Here is a 21173-nt window from a genome sequence, read left to right as displayed (position 1 = left end):
CCACTCTACTCTAAACCCATTTACCCCACTCAAGTCTACCCCACCCCATTCCATCCTACCCCAATCTGCCCCACTCCATCCACCCTACCCCACCAATGTTTAGCCATGCTGAACAGCAGCCACACTGGTGTACATCATGGCTAAGCACAGTGCCAAAGCCAATAGCTCTTGCATAAACGAGACCTATTGGTCTTGCCAATGGTTGTTTTTATGGGCACTATTCACTTCTTACAGCCTTATTGTGAAAGCTTGTTATACCATTGTTGAGAGTGACTTGACCCCTACCTTTAAAGGCATTGTTCTTCAAATGGTGTGTGGATGCAAATGATTCTGGAAACTGGCCTTAGACAGTTCTTTCAACCCTGACATTGCCCAGTACAGAGCTTGTAGGACCACCACCAAACCTGCAGTCTCTCAAGCAACATAAATCTATATTGGCCACATTGATTTCAGACCTTGCTCGAGGATATGGACTATAGCATAGTCCTCCTTCAGTTTTGATAATGTAGCAGGGTCGCCAAATGACACAAATTCAGTGATTGATTTAGCACTTTCATTATGAGAAAAATAAGAGAACATTGCCTTAAGCACACAAAGAAATAAAGCCTATTGCTGATAGCATCCGCGCCCCCTTTATACTTGTAGGACTCTGCTCTCTTTCCTCTCAGTCATTAAAACACTTCCTTCATGGGTGTCCTGGTAAGAGCGTCAGCGTCCCGCTTCCTCAGCCTTCCATTACGTTCCTCCATATCAGAGAGGGAATTGTCATCATAAGGTTCTTTGTTCATAAATTATTTGAATAAATATGAAAATGAACTGATCTCAAAAATCAGATTGCATTGAGAATTAGTGATGGTGTGGACATAGTGCTTTCAAGGGTTAATTCCCCTTGGCCTGTTAAAAAGGGCCCTATAAGTCCATAGGATGGAGGGCTAGAAGACTAAGTATCTTGTATGTTTTATCTAACAACCAGCATGTTCAGTGGTTCTGTACCAATCCTTCAACTGTTTTGAATTGTTTTTTGTTCTAGGCAGCTAATCCTGGTTGTTGTTTGGAAGATTTTGTAAGGTGGTACTCTCCTCGAGACTATGTTGAAGAAGAGGTGATTGATGATCAAGGTAACAGAGTGATCAAGGGAGAGCTGAGTGCCAGAATGAAGATTCCTAGCAACATGTGGGTGGAGGCATGGGACACTGCTAAATCTGTCCCAGCAAGGAGGCAGAGACGATTGTTTGATGATACAAGGGAGGCAGAAAAGGTAATATGATACTCATGATACTTCAATCTAATACATGTGAAACCTAATGTTTTACTTAAATTTTAAAATGTTAAAAATTGCTTTATTGTAACATATCAGAATTTCAAACCTCGAGCGCTTTCATGGAGTTCAGAAGTTACAAAATTATTTCTTCCAGCTCAAAGACAGATCAAATCATTGTCAATCATAGTACAAGACCATTTATAAATAGAAAACGTCTAAGATCCTAAACGTTATGTTTAGCTTGCAGTGAAATCAGCTTAACATTATCAATATTGCTGTTAAATGTTCTTGTTCATACCCAAATTGCCCAAAAATGATTCCTGCCAATATAACATTTATTTATTCCATATTGTGTTTTGTGATACAGACTAACCATCAAACTAGTTCACCACAATACCCAAAGTTTACCGACATCCAACTTTACTTACCCGCTATGAATGTATTGTTAAGTTTGGAAAATAGGTCTAAATTGCAGATCTTTTTTTCTTTCATCAATTCTCAGTTTACTGACACGCTGTCAAGAATTAAAATGAAACAGCATTTATTTTATGTGACTACAGGTGCATTGATATTTCGAGCACAAATGCCATGTTGTAATAGTGAAGTTAAACCAGAGAACAACAAATGGACAGGTTATATGTGTTAATAATGTGGCAATGATATGCATCTTAAGGTATTCTACTCCTGCTTCATGTGATGGTTCCTTAGTCCTGCATTAAAGTGATCAAGTGTTGGATAGGCACGTATACCATGAAGTAGGGTTGAAGCCATACATGGTGTTTTTGGTGTGGTCAGTAACTTTTGGTTTTAGAATCACAGATTCCTGATTGATGTGTACTACATCAAGATGATAGTAATGTAGTGTATGAAATTCATTTAATTACTTGGAGTACAATTGTCAACAGGTTATAGAGGGCCCTGTTTAAGCTGAGAGCCGCATAGTTCGAGGGTGAAAAGCTGGCTGTGTGTCAAGGCAAGTTGAAGAAAGTCCTGGTTGCAAAATGCATTACTTTGTCCAGAGCTGAATGATGCCTAGCAGGGGGCTGATACAATAATCAAATTTGCTGAGTACTAGGTAATTAATTAGTGCACTTTGGTGCCTTTGGTGTGGTAATAACCAGGTATCATAATACTGTGGATAGGTAGTAGTAATGAAGTCTTCCATTATTATGAAATCTGTTTATTGGCATTTTAGTGGTAAACAGGTCACATGGTACAATGTAGGATCCAATTGGTTAATAATTACATTAAATCCAATGATACATCACTTGTCATGAGCGTAGCAATGAAAGGGATCTGGTTCTACGCCCATTGACCATAAGGGGATAATATTATGGACCCCTATGCCCAATACCATCCTCAAAATATCCCCTTTCGGTATCTTGTCATCAGTCGCTACCCCCAAGGGGACTGCTAGCATTTCACCCAATTATCCCGACCAGGCGCCTACTTCTATTTCGGTAACCATAAGGGAGCGGGGCAAGATAACAACAACAATTGCCCTAATAAAACAAAGACAACAGAAGCAAATTCTGGCCTTACTTCAGCATCTCCCACATGGGCCTCTGATCTGACCCCCCCACCCCTTCTTCCCTCCGCCCCGTACCCCTCCACTCAGGCCGCTCGCTCAACATCCGCTCTAGTACCCTGAACCTCCCCTAGTCCACTAAGCCCTGAGCACCATATTTCGAGCCCAACCTCGCAAGCTAGGCACCTCCCCTCCCCTCTATAAGGGCATCCCCGTCATGGTCCACGCAACGCCCCAGGGTGTCCTCAGCCAGGCGCGTCAGAGCCTGTAAGATTGTGTCCCATTGGGCCGCTATTGGCGTTCGCCTGAGGCCTAGTGTTTCCTCCCTCAGGAGGGCCGTGCTCTCTGCCCTTGCCCACACCAGTAGTGAACTCCGCCACGCTCGCGCATGGGGGGGAACCGCCGCCTTCCAGCGCTTAGTGAGTAATCGTTTCGCCACCATCAGTCCCAAGTCGAAGAACCTCGACGTGACCTTCATAGTTGGAGTTCTGTGGAAAAGGTGCAATAAGCAGACTGACCATTCGAATGGGACCTGACGACTCGTACATGCGCTCAGCGCTCCATGAACTGCCCGCCAGTATGAATTCAGCGCAGGGCAGCTCCCCAACATATGGACTAGCCCGGCATCCAGTTCCCGGCAACAGGGACAACCCACGTCCGTGCGACAAATACCGGTTGATAGAGGCGGGTGTGAGGTATGCCCTATGCAGAATAAAGTATTGGATTTGGCGGAATCGCATGTTCCTTGGGATCCTTGTTGGGCCCTGCAGCGCCCTGTCCCATTCCTTGTCAACCATAGGACGGGCCAAGTCCGCTTCCCACTTACGACACAGCGGGGTCAAGTCGGCAGCCGCGTGCGCGCGCAAGGAGGCCGCAAACTATCTGATCAGATGTCGCCCCCGCCCCATGACATGGAGGTATTGCATAGTGAGGTGTTGCCTAGGCTCCTCTCTGACTCGTCAGTGTCGCTATCAGTGAGCGGTGACAAAGAAATTGACCGGGCGGCAGCCCTGTCTCCTCTGCCAATGCGTCGAATGAGAGAAGAACACCGTCTCGGTAGAGGTCCCCCAGCGTGTAGATGTCCGCCGCATGCCAGTCCCCAAGCTCAATTGAACGCAGCACTGCCCGCCCACTAGGAGAGCCCTCTATCGGCATGGCCGGAGCGTATGGTGTACAGTTCCGGGTTAAATAAAGAGCGCGGCAATAACATTTGTAAGCCACCTTTACAAGAAGGGGCCCCGGGCTGAACGCCATTGCAGTCGGGTGGAACCGCGCGATGAGGTCGGCCAGGGAAATGGGGGCCTCCATGGTTGCCGTGTGGTCACGCTCTCTGTCCGCCAGCCATCTGGCCACCCACTGCAGCTGCGCTGGTAAATAATAATGTGCGAAGCATGGCATCGCAAGACCCCCTGTCCCGAGGGGAGATACAGCTTGGGCAACGCGACTCTATGGCGTGCGTTACCCCACACAAAGTCACGGAGCGATCGCTCCAAGTTTGCAAAGAACGCCGCCGGAATGTAGATGGGCAGATTAGCAAAATAATAGAGGAGCCTGGGCAGAATCACCATTTTGGTTAGGGCAATCCGCCTCGTGACCGAGAGGTGAAAGGTGCCCCAAAACCGCATCTGGGCTCTGATCGCCGCTACCGCTTTACCCAGATTGCCCTCCACCAAATCAGCCGGTTGCCGGTATATTTGGATACCCAGATAGCGGAAGGTGTCTGGCTGCCAATTGACCCGCACACCCCCAAAATTGTATTGCGGGTCCCCGGTCTCAGCACGGAACGCATAGATGCACGACTTAGCGGCGTTCACCCGCAGCCCGGATATTCGGGCAAAATCAGACAAGACTTGCTCCAGCTCCTCCGGAATGTGTGCCACATCCCTGATGAATACCATGAGGTCGTCCGTGTATAGTGAGAGCTGATGGGTCGCGTCTCCCAGGGCGATGCCATCTGTCAGTACTCTGCGCAGCGTGGCAGCTAGAGGTTCTATTGCAAGCGCGAAAAGGAGGGGCGAAAGAGGGCACCCCTGCCTTGTGCCACGGCCAATCGGGATTGCGTCGGAGATATAGGGACCGGTTCTAACCCTAACCACAGGGTTTTTATAGAGAAGCGCCGCCATCTGGAGAAACCCTAAGCCCAGACCATAGTGTGACAGTGTCACCACCAGATACCCCCACTCAAGGCAGTCGAAGGCCTTTTCAAGGTGTAAGACCAAGCAGCCCACCCTAGGCCATTGCTGTGCTCCCTCCGTTGCCACCCAGAAGAACCGCCGCAGGTTAAGCGAGGTGCTGCGCCCAGGCACAAAGCTGTTTTGATCCCGATGAACCAACGCCGATACCGTTGGGGCCAGTCACTCCGCCAATACCTTAGCCAGAATTTTGTAGTCCGCGTTAAGGAGGGCAAGGGGGCAATATGACCCCAGGTGGGTAGGGTCACGCCCGGGCTTAGGCAGGGAGATCAAGTAGGCCTCCCTCATGGATGGTGGTAAAGTAGCCTCCTCAAGGGCCGCCAGGTACAACGCATGCAGCTTGGGCACCAGAGATTCCCGGTAAGCCTTGTAATATTCTGCCAGGAGCCCGTCCGGTCCAGGTGCCTTTCCAGTGGCCAACGAGGCCACCGCATCTCCTATCTCTTCTACCGTGAGGGGGCCCTCTAGCGACTCCTAATGCACATCCGGGACGGAGGGCAGCCTCCAAAAACTGATCCACATCCTGCGCTCGCCGACGCCCTGTGGAAGTGTATAGAGCCGCATAATGTGCAGTCAGGATCCGATGGATCTCCCACTGTGTGCATACCAACGTCCCGTCTGGCCCGCAGATTGATTCTATCGGGGCATGTACCGTCTCTTGTCTGAGCAACCAGGCCAATAGCCGCCCTGTCCTATCAGATTTGGCGTGGACCCGAGCCGAGTGGGCCGCATAGTTGTGACACCTTAAGCGCTCAATCAGCTCCGCATGACGTGTCCGAAGGCGCGCCAGCCGAATCGAGTCCCGTCCTCCCCCTTCGCCGAGGCGCTCGCACGACAAAAGGCGGGACTCCAGCGCAGTGAGCGACAACGTCAGTTGCCGGCGGATATTCCATGTCATCCCGAGACAGTGTCCCCGTATAGTGGATTTGTGCGCGTCCCATTCCGTCAGTTCACTGCCTGTCGAACCCTCATTCAGGTCAAAGTACTGCTCCACTGCCGTGCCTAGAGAGGCCCGGAATTCAGCATCCTCCAGGGCTTCCGGTTGCAGTCGCCATGTGGGAACGGGAGGTCTTCCGGGGCCCCAACACAGGCTCAACCTAAGAGGGTTATGGTCCGAGTGGGTTCGTCCTAAGTAGTCCGCCTGGCCTATCAGGGGAATCATTGAGGGAGATCCCACCACCCGGTCAAGTCAGACATGAAGGTCGTGTACCGCAGAGTAGTACGAGTAGATGCGATCGCTGGGATGTAAGCTGCGCCACATGTCTCGTAAGGCCCAACGCGACATCCAATCAGTGAGGCTCCTTGTGTTCGAAATGGCCTGTGTACTACGGAGGGGCGGATAGGACCTATCTAAGTGTGTGTCGAGAACTGCATTAAAATCCCCCCCGATCAGCCAGGGAAGGCCCGCATATGGCGCCAGCACCACAGACAGTTGATCCAAGAACGACGATTGGTCAACATTCGGAGCATAAAGGGAACCCAATAACAGACGTTGTCCGTTCAGCTTCCCACTGACCAAGGTGTACCGCCCGGCAGGATCCACCACAGTGTCTATACATGTAAATGGTGTGCCCGCCCTTACCCAGATCAATGTGCCACGGGCGTGTGCGGAGTATGTGGTCCCAATGTGTTGTCCCCTCCAGCGGAGTCGCAGCTTGTTGAGTTCTGACTTCGTCATATGGGTCTCTTGAAGAAGAGCAATGGCCGCCCTGTGTCACTGCAAGTATGCTAAAACAGAATAATGACGGGCCGGCGTGTGCATACCCCGTATATTCCAGGTAACCACTGCTGTGTCAGCCATCAAAAACAGATAGGGACTGTGTAGGGATCGAGGCCAGGGTCGAGTTGGCCGGGAGGGAAGGGAAGATTTCAGTTGCGGATGTCATGCCGGCCTGCTGCAACAACATAACAAATAGAAAAACAATAGTGTGCTGATGGGCACACACAGTTAAAATCAAAAACTGTATAACTGTCAGGGCAAACCCCAAAGCGGGCATTCGTCCAAACTCACAACCCAAGTGACTATGAAAACTACGCCAGGTGGTAGCTGGCAGGCGCTAAAGGTGACTGTGTAGGTCGCAAAGTGCTAGGACCCTGCTCTACCTCAGCCTGTGCCTCCTGCGCCGTCTGTGCCGCAAACGGCATCAAACATGCGCTGGTAATGCTAGTTTACCTGCCGCCGCCGCCCGCCACCCGTTGGATGTAGCATGCATGTTCCCACCCGTCTCCGCCACGGGAGGGGAAATCTCCGGCAACCCCCGTCCCAACCGTCAAGAGCACCCCAGCGCGTCCACACACATCAGCACACTGAGGCACACCGCATCAACTGGGCAACTGCAGGACTCAGAACCCCCTCCCTCCACACCCAGCTTCATTCACTCCATCCCCCATCACCCTTATGCTGCGCTGTAGTAATGAACTCTTCCATTTGCCTGAAAGGTTGAACAGTACACTTGGGTTTCTAGCCGAGGTTGTAAAGGTCTAGCTGTCAGGAGGGAAGTAGATAGAGGTTGGCGAGATCATGGAAAATGAGAGGGAGGGAAAGTAGAGGACTTCGGTCTTGGAAAAATTCAGTATAAGCGACTGATGTGCCATCAAGTGTTGAGTTGCACTGAAACAGTCTGTGATGCTTACTTTGAGGTGGGAAGTGAAGGTGGGTAAGATCTGTGTCGTCAGCATGGAGATGCTAGGAGAATTCAAAGGAGGAGGTGATATCAGTAACTATATTGCTATAATGGATTGGTGGGAAGAGAGTCGTGGGTTGAACTGTAATGTTGAAAGCTCTTGAAAAGTCAAGAAGAATAAGACTAGAAAATAGATGATTTTGGTGAGCTGGTGTATTGAAATTAGAGGTGTGAGAGAGTGCTGTGTCTCTTGAATGAAGCACCTGGAAGCTATATTGGAAATGGTTGAGAAGGTTGCTGGCTAAAGGATACTAGGCGAGTGAATTAAAGACTACCTGCTCCAATATCTTCAAGAAGAAAGAAATGAGTGATACTGAACAATAGTTGGAGGGATTGGCACGGTCAGCATTGGGTTTCTTAAGTAGAGGGAAAACCATAACTAATTGGAAACAGTATGGGTAGATATCAGATTGAAGGAAGTGGTTATAAAGTGAAGTTAGGCTAGGAAGTACTTTAAGTGAAAAGGCTAAGAGTTAAATGTTCTGAGGGATGAAAAGGCTGGATAGTGCTAAAAACGTTCAGATGATTTGTGAATAAAGATGAGTTACATGCTGAAGTGAGCCCACCACCATAGTGCTGTTTCCCCAGTGTCCCATATTATTTTTTTGGTCTGACTTGACAGCACAGCTGTCACCAGAAAATTCTGTGAGAATCACCAGGAGAGGGGATTTGGCTCTGCCCATATCTTGAGATCAAGGAGTACATGTTTTAATTGAGCGGAAGTTGTGTGCTTCATCAAAAAAGTACTTGCCCTCCACACAGCTGGAATCATTTTGTTAATTTATTTAGCCACCTGAGCTTGAATATTCAGGGGTACACACATGATGTTTTAATGTTATTAAAATGTATTAGATAACTAGGTAATTTATTGTATTGCAATTGTATTTATATAGTGCTTGGTACCCCTGATGAGGCGTCAAAGTGCTTTTTCAGTCAGTAGCATGCTACTCCGGAACCCATAAAGCATTAGTGGTGAATTAGTGTAGTGAAATATGAAAGTAATTTGAGTGGTTGATATGTTAGTTTTTTGGATTGAGAAGGATAGTGGAGGGATTGGAGAGGGAAAAAGGTTTGCATTTATATAGTGCTTGCTACCGCTGATGAGGTGTTGAAGCTCTTTTTCGGCAAGTAGCACGCTACTCTGGAACGCATCAAGAATTAGTGGTGAATTAGTATGGTGAAATATTAAATTAATTTTAGTTGTGGACATGTTAGTCTGAAATATATATATTTTTTTACTTTATTTTCCCATTTTCGAAATACAGTAGTCATTTAGTACACTTAAGTCATTCACAGCCAATTGAAGCCAATATCATGCCATTCAAAATCGCAAGATAAAACGAGTACACAGTCAAAATTTCTAGATTAACCCACTGCCCCCACCCGACACCCCGTATTCATTAGCATGTACAATCCAAGACCCCATGATTGTCCCAACATTGCGGCGTGTACTAAATATAACAAATATATGTAAGCTTTAAAGAGCAATTTACACCACAAAATATGCTGAGGATCCGTATCCCCGTGGGGACAGCCCGTCTGGCGGTTGGGAGGCAGGGGGCGTGGTAGTGTTAGTGAGATAAGCTTTAAAAGGGCCCCATATGTCCTTTGGACGGGACGCGGCTGGCAAGGTTTCGGCATACGAGTCGCTGTGAATGTTAAGTAAGCAAGACTATGCAGCCAGGCTTTAGTAGTGGGAATAGCCTTACAGCCCCATCTAAGAGCAATCTTGCGTCTAGCAAGCAAAAAAGTTATAGACATGAATTTCCGAAGTGCTTTGGGGAAGTCAAGCACCTAACCCAGTAATGCGGATTATGGATTCGAAGTAACCTCCAGCCCAACCATTGCAGAGATTTCCTTGCATACGGATCTCCAATAGGCCCCAACCTTGAGGCAGTTCCAAACCAAAGGCGCAAAGTCTTCATGCGGAGCACAGCATTTATCTCAAGAGTGAGGTCTGTTGGGGTCAATGGTATCCAGTTTTTTGGGGGAAAAGTAGATTCTCCATAGAAATTTAAAGTGTCATAACCTAGGTTTGCTATTGATGGAGACCTCTTTAATTTGGGCATAGCAAAAATCCCAGTGAGGATCTGAAACAGGATTGCCCATGGCCCTCCCCCAAGCTTCCCTTATCTTATTCTCTCTACAAGGAATCAATATCATGCAAGTACTGTAAAGTTTGGAAACTAACCGCTCGCTAGCTTGAGTGGTAATGAGCATAGATAATGGGGTAAACTCAGCTCTAGCCAATAGGAATTCGGCGATTTCAGACCGGAGTGCACTACGCACTCTCCTGAGAATGAAGCGGTCCATAAACGTAGCCTCAAGGAACTTGTCATCCTCGCCGTCAACAAAGACATGGCCGTCAGGGAAAAGATCGCCCACTTTACTGATTGAAAATGTATTTAGCGTCCTTTGGACTTTCTTTTCTGTCATAATGTGGATCCAAGAATAATTCAAAATTGGGATCTCCGGCGAATACAGCACAGAGGAGGTTGTAACACGCAGTAAATTCTTCCACGCCCAGCTGGTGGTAGAGACTGTATGGATGTCGTTGGGGTCTCGCGGGTAACCCTGGGGAAATGTAGCGAGCAAAGGCGCAGGCAATACCAGGTTAGCCTTGGGTTTTGAATAAGGAAATCTGGCGTCCGGGTGATACCAGGAGTGCGCAAAACCACACTGCGCTACCAGATAATACATTTGAAGATTAGGGACTCCAAAACGTCCCCTCTCACAAGGCAAAGTCATTGCATCCCAACTCACCCTGGGATTTCGACTACCCCATAGAAGCTTAATCAGATGTGACCTGAGTGTGAAAAAAAAAACTGTTGGGCAGGGGGATTGGGATATTATTGAATAAATATAAAAATTGTGGCAGGACAATCATTTTAATCAGTGCAACCCACCCCACGTGGGAAAGAGGGAGGCTTATCCATCTGTCGACTTGCTCCTCCAGATTATGAACTGGGGGGCTGTAATTCAATCTTCTAATCTGGCCGGTCTCAGAGTGAATATTGATCCCAAAATACCTTGTTGTGTCAGAGCACCAGGTAGGAGGGAATTCACATTCCCAACTCTGGGTGCAAGGGGTAAGCGTAAAAATCACAGACTTGCTCCAATTTATAGTCAAGCCCGAATGAGAAACAAATCTAATGATCTCCCGGATAAGGGGTTCAAGGTTCTCCTCCAAGGCGCGCACATATAAAATGATGTCATCCGCATAGAGGGCTATAAGCAAAGGTCCAGTTTTAAATTGCAGACCTCTGTGCAGATGACGTTCTTGAAAGTGTCTGACCAGGGGATCAATAGCGAGAATAAAAAGCAAAGGCGAAAGCGGACATCCCTGTCTGGTTCCGCTAGAGAGGCAGAAGGAGCGAGTCTAGCAGTGGGGTTTTTATATAATAGTGCAGTAAGATGTTAGTCTGATATTTGGCTTGAAAATGATAGTGGAGGGATAGAAGAGGAATGGATTTAGATATTACTATTATTTTTTTATTTTTGGAGCTCAGAGCAGTAGGAGGAGGGTTGGGATGATTAGAAGGGAGAAGGGAAGAGTTTAGAAAGGCTTGTTTGGGAGATCTGAATAGTAAAAGAGGTAAGAGATGATGCAAGGAAGGGTAGAGTAGGGAAGAGTCTAGAAAGGGTTATTTTGGGGGTCATAGTAATGGTATCAGGTTTGGGATGAATGGGAGAGTGGAGGTAGAGGATATATTGATACAGATATAGGGTGAGGAATAGGGTAGTGCATTGGATATTCGGAATTAGAAGGAAGGTAATAAATATATAAATACATAAGTACATAGAAGGTATATATATGCATAAGGAAGTTAGTATATGTAGATTAAAGATGCATTTAATAAACTCCAGCTTTCAAGTATTGTTGTACTTTAAATTATGTATTTATTTTTTGTAATTCAATAGTGAAGCAATTGTAAATAGTTCTGATAAAAGATGGTTCGAGGCATATGAGCTGCAGATCACACACTGAGGATAAGATCGCCATCTGGTGTTGGGCTCGGATGATTGCAGGTTGTTGTTGTCTTCGGAAGAAGCCTTTGGTCACGAGGTTGGTGACTCCTCCCCTGGACAACAGTGCGCATGGGCATCCACTCCATCGTCAGATTGTTTTTTTCCGCCATTGGGTTCGGGTGAACTTTTTTCCGCTCCAGCAGAAAACTTCTAGCAATCAATTTAACTCCTTAATCTTCATTCCATCGACGTCGAAATCAACTCGGACCGGTTCCGGAAGCGGCTGATGGACAGGACACCCTTCAAAAAATGCCCCCAGTGTGGAGCGAAGTTCCCCCACAGTGACCACCACGAGGTTTGTAACCTCTGCCTGTCGCTGGAACACAACGAGTCCACCTGTCCAGCTTGTGCCGCTTTCCGTTCGAAGAAGACCCTCCGGGACCGAAGAGCTCGACGCCATATTATGGCCAAACCAGCTCCAGAACCGGAGGACATCTTTGCTCAAGATGTTCCCGAAGACGACACCGAAGATCTCGAGATCGTGTCCGAGGCCGACGATTCCGATGACCTCATCACTCCAGGGCAGCGTGTGAGTACCACCCCCCCTGCCCCATCCAAAAAAGCATTGGTCAAGACTCCGCCAGCTGGGCCCAGTCGCGACCGGAAATCCTCGGGCCCGGCTCCGAAGACATCTAAGCCTGTAGGTGGCTCGGGCTCGAGCAAACCTCATCTGATTGTGCCTTTAACACCCTCAGCACCGAAAAAACCACTATCGGCACCGAAACAGGCTTCAAGACCGAAATCTCCATCGGCACCGAAACGTTCCTTGGCACCGAAGTCTCCACCGGCACCGAAACGTTCTTCGACATCGATGCCTAAAAGTCCCTCGGCACCGAAACATACATCGGCACCGAAACATACATCGGCACCGAAAACTCCATCGGCTCCGAAAAATCCATCGGACCCGAAACATCCTTCGGCACCGAAAACATCATCGGCACCGAAAACTACGTCCACACCGAAAAAAGCTCATAAAGACCCGAAGCGGACGTCGCCGCCACCACCTTCGGAGCCAGATGAACTTTTTCGACCAGATCCTACTCAAAGCGGATCTACATCAATCCTAACACTGGACATGTGACTGCCATCCCATATAAAAAACGGAAGCTGGACACTACACCTCCCCCAGCTCCCATACGAAAAAAGGACTGTGCCACTTCACCACTTCGTCCTTCCTCTCCTGTTTTACCTTCTAACCCGTCCCCCCCTCCTCCTCCTGTTTCTCCTTTACCTTTACCTTTACCATCTCCCTATCATTCACCTCCTCCACAGGAGGATAATGATGACTTAGGGGGAGGGGCGGACCCTGATTTATTTAATGATCCTGTTGATCCAACCGACCCGTTTACTTTTCCAGACACAGCACCGGTAGATGACTGGTCTTATCCAATGCCTGACATGCCTGACCCCACTACCTACCCCTCCAAGCCCTCCCCTCCTGATGACCACCTAGGGTTTAGCCAACTAATAAATAGGGCAGCAACGTTCCATGGTGTCACTATGCACACGGACCCCCTTGAGGAGCATTTTCTCCTCGATACCTTTGAGCAGTCACAAAAAACTGTTCATATACTTCCCATGATTAAAGGGGTTATAAAGCATGCCACTGACGTCTTTAAAGACCCTGTTCGAGCGAGGGTTCTCAACCCCCGCATCGAAAAAAAGTACCGACCAGCCCCGCAGGACCCTGCATACATTAAAGCCCAGCTCCCTTTAGACTCCTTGGTCGTATCAAATGCCAGGAAGCGCGTTAACTCACAGACAACTGGAGAAACGCCCCCCCCCAGACAAGGAGTCTAAGCTTTTAGAGGCCTCAGGCAAACGAGTCGCCGCACAGGCGGCGAACCACTGGCGTATTGCCAATACCCAGGCCCTGTTAGCTCGGTATGACAGGGCACATTATGACCAACTTGAGGACCTTATGCAACATCTGCCTGAACCCTTTAAGTCCCAGGCCACGGACCTCATTCAAGAAGGCAAATTAATATCTAATGCCTCCATTAAATGCGCCTTAGATGTGGCAGACACTGCTTCTAGGGCGGTCAATACTAGCGTCTTACTCAGACGGCATGCCTGGCTCCGTATTTCCGGTTTAAACCGGAGGTTCAAACCGCAATTCTGGCTCAACCTTTCAACCAAGAGCAGTTATTTGGCCCTGCAGTGGATACTGCATTAGAAAAAATGAAGAAGGATAATGAAACTGCCAAGTCTATGGGAGCACTGCAGTCTCCTCAAAACCGGGGTTCCTTTCGTCGCTCCTTTTATAGAGGAGGCTCCAAAAACACATCAACTGAGACCACGTCCACCTTTAAAAATTCTGGACAAACATCCCCTAACAGAGGTTATTTCCGGGGAGGTTATAGGGGAAACAATAACAAAGGTCGAGGGCGGGGCAACAACAACAACACCCGCACCTCCCCAGCCACCAAACAGTGACTTGCCACCACTCCCCCCAGACCATTCCACTCCGGTCGGGGGGCGACTCCAACAATTCCTACCTGTCTGGACTTCCATCACCACAGACAGATGGGTAAGACAAATTATCCAGTCTGGTTACTGCCTCGAACTCATACAATCCCCCCCAAACATACCGCCCAAACAACGTCCAATGTCCTCACATCATCTCTCTCTCCTCAAACAAGAAGTTCAATCCCTGTTACAAAAACATGCGATAGAACCAGTCCCCCTTCAACATCAGGGAAAAGGGGTATATTCTCTATACTTCCTCATTCCCAAAAAGGACAAAACACTAAGGCCCATACTGGATCTCAGACTACTAAACCAGTATATACATTCGGATCATTTTCATATGACCACTCTCCAACAAGTCCTCCCACTTTTACAACAGGGAGACTTCCTTGCCACATTAGAACTCAAGGACGCATACTTTCACATCCCTATGCATCCCGCTCACAGAAAATATCTACGATTTGTGGTAGATGGGCAACACTATCAATTTACAGTCCTCCCATTCGGAGTAACAACGGCACCCAGAGTGTTCACCAAGTGCCTAGCAGTCGTGGCAGCGCACCTCAGAAGACAACAGATCCATGTCTTCCCCTATCTGGACGATTGGCTCATAAAAGCCAATACATACCAAAAATGCGTTCTCCACACTCATCGCACGATTCAAACTCTCCACGATTTGGGATTCACTATCAACTACCCCAAATCCCACCTACAACCTTCCCACTTACATCAGTATCTAGGAGCAACCATAGATACATCCAAGGCCATTGCTTATCCCAGCACTGCCAGGATAGCCAGTATACAAAATCTCATCTCTCAATTTCAAACTCATCCATCTCTTCCAGCAAGAGTGTTCATGCAGCTCCTAGGCATGATGGCGTCATGCATCTCCATAGTCCCACACGCACGACTTCAAATGCGTCCCTTACAGGAATGTTTAGCACAACAGTGGAACCAAGCTCACGGACAACTTACCGATCTGGTGTTGGTGGACAGTCGCTCACTTCGCTCACTGAAATGGTGGAACACCATCAACCTGTCCAAAGGGCGACCGTTCTTAGAGCCTCTTCCACAAGTTGTGCTAACTACCGACGCATCTCTCACGGGGTGGGGAGCCCACCTCCTTCACCATACCACTCAGGGCAGATGGACCAGTCAACAAAAACTGCTCCACATCAACCACCTGGAACTCTTAGCAGTGTTCCTAGCACTAAAATCCTTTCAAGTTCACCTAAAGAACAAAACTGTCCTCATACGCACAGACAACATGACGACAATGTATTATATACAGAAACAGGGAGGGACACACTCTCTCCAACTGTCCCAACTGGCACAGCAAATCTGGAGATGGGCAATTCCCCAAAACATCTATCTGTTAGCAGAACATCTCCCAGGGATCCACAATCAAGTGGCCGACCTCCTAAGTCGCCACACACAGCAGATCCACGAATGGGAACTACACCCCAAGGTTCTACTCCCCTTCTTCCAAAAGTGGGGACAACCAGACATAGACCTGTTCGCCACTCCCGAAAACACAAAATGCCCAACCTTCGCCGCCAGGTTTCCACACCCACAGTCCAAGGGCAATGCCCTATGGATGAACTGGTCAGGCAGATTTGCGTACGCCTTTCCGCCTCTCCCACTAGTTCCATTTGTGGTACGCAAACTGAAACAACAGTCACTAACACTAATACTAGTGGCTCCCACTTGGGCACGTCAACCGTGGTTCACCACACTTCTAGAACTATCCTTAGTTCCACATCAAAGGCTACGCCTCTCCCCAGATCTATTAACCCAGAACCATGGAGAAATCAGTCACCCAGATCCTCAAACACTGAACCTAGCGATCTGGCTCCTGAGGTCTTAGAGTTCGGTTACCTCAATCTCCCTCCAGACTGTATGAATATCATAAAGGAAGCCAGACGCCCTACTACTAGAGCGTGTTATGCCGCTAAATGGAAACGATTTGCCATCTACTGCGCTAATAATGACATACATCCATTGGACGCTTCCATCCAAAACATCATTTGCTATCTACTACACTTGCAAAGATGCAATCTAGCGTATTCCTCTATACGTTTACACCTAGCAGCCTTGGCAGCCTACTTGCAAAATAGGCAACACCTGTCCCTTTTTAAGGTACCAGCCATCAAAGCGTTTATGGAAGGTCTCAAAAGAATCCTTCCCCCAAGATTGCCACCTGCACCAGTGTGGAATCTCAATGTGGTTCTAACAAGACTCATGGGTCCCCCATTTGAACCTATGCACAAATGTGAATTACAATTCCTAACATGGAAGGTAGCTTTCCTTATCGCAATCACTTCCCTACGCAGAGTAAGTGAAATACAAGCCCTTACACTAGAGGAACCTTTCTTACAACTACACCGTAACAAAGTGGTTCTTAGGACAAACCCTAAATTTCTTCCAAAAGTGATTTCCCCTTTCCACCTTAACCAATCAGTGGAGCTACCGGTCTTTTTCCCAAACCCAGACTCCGTAGCTGAAAGGGCCCTACATACCTTAGATGTCAAAAGAGCCTTGCTTTATTACATCGACAGGACAAAACCCTTTCGAAAGACAAAACAACTCTTTGTTGCTTTCGCACCACCACATAAAGGCAACCCAATCTCCAAATCAGGTATAGCCCGGTGGATAGTTAAATGCATCCAAATATGCTACCTCAAGGCTAAACGTACACTTACAGTTCCCCCTAGGGCGCACTCCACGCGTAAAATAGGGGCTTCTATGGCCTTCTTAGGTAACATTCCCTTAGAAGACATTTGCAAGTCAGCCACGTGGTTTACCACGCATACCTTCACTAAACACTATTGTGTTGATGTGCAGGCCAAACAACAGGCCTCCGTGGGCCAGGCTGTCCTAAAAACTTTATTTCAAGCTGCTGCAACGGATACAGGCGACCACCGCTAAGGGGAAGCACTGCTGTATAATCTATCCTCCGTGTGTGATCTGCAGCTCATATGCCTCGAACGGAATATGCTACTTACCAGTATGCATCTGTTCTTGGCATGTAGAGCTGCAGAGTCACACACGCCCGCCCGCCTCCCCGGGACCTGTATCTGTTCCAGCATCCGTCTTACTTAGACATTACACATGGACATCCTTTCTTTCATTTCTATACACTCCATCTTTTCCCATCATGGCGAAAAACAATCTGACGATGGAGTGGATGCCCATGCGCACTGTTGTCCAGGGGAGGAGTCACCAACCTCGTGACCAAAGGCTTCTTCCGAAGACAACAACAACCTGCAATCATCCGAGCCCAACACCAGATGGCGATCTTATCCTCAGTGTGTGACTCTGCAGCTCTACATGCCAAGAACAGATGCATACTGGTAAGTAGCATATTCCTACTTAATTATGCAGCCACTTCTATACGTGTAAAAACATAGAATAATGTAACTATCAGTAATATGTGGTGTTTTTCTTCTTCGGTAGTAGCAGAGATGTGCGAAGTGCAGTCATTAACCTACATGAGAGTTTTGATCTGGATTGGCAGTGCATCTGGCACCTGACCATACCAATATTATTCTACAGTTCTTTGCTTCCACACAAATACATATCCATGCCATGTACTTGTAACATACATTACCTTACACCATTCCTTTAAAACCAGACCTATTTCAGTTGGCAATGCTTGTTTTAGCCTGTATGGTGGTAAACCTTTGTTTCTGAGTAACTTGCTCAGATTGCAGATCGAACCACATATTATATCTCCCCTCAAATACTCCAGGATTCTCTGATACATTTAAGTATTACTTTCTGTTGTAACATTTGATCTAAGCAGTTTTTAATATGTAAACAATGGCACAAATCTTCTCTGCCTACATGAGATCCTGGTTGTGGTTTGGCGCTGCAGACTGCCTACGTATCAGTCATAGTACTTGGCAATCTCATACTGGTGATGTTGAGGAGGTTTTAGCGGGACCGCAGGCTATCATAACGACCATTGGTTACTGGGTTGGAGAAGTGCCTATGGTAGTCTGCAGTTAAAGTGTTTTATGGAGGAGTTTATACACAACATTGACGTTCATTCTGAAAGTGGCAGCAAGGGTACTTACTGGCTTTGTATGCTGTGTATGCAGCCTTGTGCTGGGTCCTTAAAATAGTCACCCCGTCTTTTATAACTGTGTGCCGCAAGGACCTAATTATGGACTCTCTAGCTTCAGTAACCTCAGCTACCTTTGCAGTTTATAAACGTGATGGTGAAAAGCTGGTGCATTAGTACAAAGATAGCCATGTGAAATGGGTTGGGTGAAATACATGTTGTATTTACTATTAAGTATTTGCAAAATGTGGAAGGGTTATTTGAACGTGACAGTAAACATCCGTGCTCATACCTGTATTATATTGCATGAGCAATGCCACAGTAGCCTTGTTTGGAGTGTTCATGCAGATTGCCACTTATGTCTATGGATTCACAAAGTCCTGCGTATGCGCTAACACCCGTGCACTCCACCTTTGCACAGCAGATCTAGTCACAGGAGAGAGGAAAATGAGTATATGCATGTAGCGAAGAAGAGAGAGTAGGTTGGGCACGTTGACTGGGTTGTGACCTTTGGTGTACAACTGTGAACCCATCTTGTCCATACCTAAAGGATTATTGTGAAGAGATACAAGAGTTGTGGGCGAAGGATTATAAACTCTAAAGGAGGCGGCATGAGTGTAAAACGACACCACAGACAAGGATTGATAGGAGGTGAGGTAAAGTGAAAGCACAGAAATGTGGATTGAGACTGAGATTTTTTTTAACTTAATGTTTTTTTTAATTACGGGACACCAAGACAGTGGTGGCTAAGTTTTTAATTGATCATTTTGTACAAGTCTACAAATCAAATTTAATTTCTTAGAAGTGGTTAGATCGCTTGGAAAGGGGGCAGTGTTAGCATTAATCTTCATTAATAGTCACCCACACGTGGGACCCCAGAATATTTTTTAAATGGAGAAGAATAACACTTTCCCTTTAAACCAAATAAAGAAATGACTATGTAAATGCAAGTGTAAACGAAAAAAAAGTGAAAACTATTATAACATTTAAAATGGGTCTTCAAAACAAATTGCAGTTTTGCTGCTAAAACACAGCTTCTCCTTTTCCCCCCAATTCAAAATGAAAACAGAATGGAAAATGTTCCAATGGGCAGGCATTTTAGTACAGGGTGGAAAATCTGCACCATCACTGAGGACTTTCTATGGGCCACCAAAATCCCAGCATGTACCACTCTGTGACAATTAGTGCTCCAGTTCTTTTTTCCAACCTATTGTGAATGGATCTTGAGCGTTTCTCTTTAAGTTTAACATGTATTCTGACTAAAGTTCTTTAATTTTTTGTTTTTTATTGTTTTTCAGCTTACATTGATCCTTGCAACCATTATTCCCTCATGGTAATTAATCCAAAAGTTTCATATCATTCTCATAAAGACAAAAAGTTCTTTCCATGTCAGGAAATGTTAATATATATTTATGTTTTTCAATAAGAAGTGATTTATGGCTAAACCTTGCAGGCCTTAAGCCAGACACACAAGATCAGGTCTGTAAATCAGCCATTTAATAGCTTATCAGTTTTTGGCTTCCTAACAGATAGATATACCAATGCAAAAAATTAAATGAAAAACATCACTCCCATCAGCGCCCCGGAAAGAAGAATACAAGTTACACTCTTCGTGTTCAGCAAACCATATTGCTGATAAACTACTACACACTCTGTCAGCAGCAAAAAATAATTCCTAAGTGAAGCAGATCATCCCTCTTTGAGTTTGTTAATCTTCCAAAATGTAAATCAGAGATTCTTTACAATTATTTTCAAAACTACGGTCAGATCAACTGTCATTAAAAATCATTTCCTGGAGGAGCCTAGCGCGCATCCAAGATGGTCGCGTGAGCACAGGGCTCCCCGGACCCTTTCTGCTCCTCGGAATATATCCTGAGACTATCCTGATTTGGTTTATGGAATCTGGGAGATGAAGACCAGCTGATCATATATCTCTTTTTAAAACTCTAATCGGACCTGGGAATCCTGAGTTGTCGTCGTCGGAACTTTTGGGACCCACCCGACGGAGGTGGCCGGGGTGAAGGTGACCCGTGGGGCCGGGCTGCAATTGAACAACAGCGGCCTCAGCGCGGTGCCAGTTGCCGATTCAGCACTTTCGGTTTCGGTTTTGGCCTTCAGGAGATCGGCTGGCGTGCGTGCTCAAGGTGGCGAGGTGCCTCCTGGGCCTCTGCCCGAAGCTTGCTTCCATCTGCTACTGGTGGGCCTAACGCCTCCGACCCCTACACCGACAGTTTTTGGTCCTTTTGCTGGCGCCCGCACACCTCTTGATCGGAGGTCTCATTGAGAGACTGCGCTCACATGGCGGGCAAAGGGGGTCCGGAGGGGCGCAAGACCAAGGCTTCTCTGCGCGGGGGAGCGGTCCAGAGCAACAACATGGACCGCTACACCCAGGGCAGGGGGTCCCCTGGCGCTGCTGGCCTCTCCCCGGATGCTGCAGGGGGAGGCACGACCGTCTCTGCGGAACTTTCCCTGCAGGACATTATGGGCGCCATCGAGGGCATCAGGGAAACCATCGCGACGCAATATGAGGCCCTGGCCCGTAAGATCGACACTGTCGCGATCGATGTCACCCTGATTCGGGCCGACCTCTCCAAAACCAACGAGAAGGTCCAGGCCCTTGATACACGGACCTCCACCCTGGGTGCGGAGGTGTCGGATCTGCGGGCCGTGCTTGGGGACATTAGAGTGGTCAACGACCATATGGCCCGGCGGCTTGAGGACTTCGAGGGACGGGCCCGACGCAACAACATCCGCATTATTGGTGTACCGGAGTCCTCCGACGGCCGCCCGGTGGACCTCGTGGTCGAGGAACTTATCCTGCAACAGCTGTCCCCGGTTGGCCTAAGCAAATTCTTCGCCGTGGAGCGGGCCCATCGAGTTCCGGGCGGCCGGCCGCGGCCGGGGGCCCCCCCGAGGCCTATCGTGGCTAAACTGTTCCACTACA

The 21173-nt window shown here is 47.6% G+C and overlaps 1 protein-coding gene across 6 annotated transcripts in view; it reads left to right on the top strand.

Moving 5' to 3' along the window:
* The window catches only part of RAB3GAP1 (RAB3 GTPase activating protein catalytic subunit 1), a 673051-nt gene that overhangs the window by 561185 nt on the left and 90693 nt on the right, over positions 1-21173 (top strand). For all 6 annotated transcript variants that reach the window (XM_085645769.1, XM_085645771.1, XM_085645770.1 and 3 more), the window contains one exon: positions 1031-1258. In XM_085645769.1, coding sequence (XP_085501895.1) covers positions 1031-1258 — 228 coding nt within the window. The remainder of the gene's footprint in view (positions 1-1030; positions 1259-21173) is intronic.

Source organism: Triturus cristatus, chromosome 3_1 (genome assembly GCF_964204655.1).
Source record: "Triturus cristatus chromosome 3_1, aTriCri1.1, whole genome shotgun sequence".
In the NCBI taxonomy this organism is placed as follows: domain Eukaryota; kingdom Metazoa; phylum Chordata; class Amphibia; order Caudata; family Salamandridae; genus Triturus; species Triturus cristatus.
Note: the sequence above shows the minus strand (reverse complement) of the source record. Positions and strands in the feature narration are given on the sequence as shown.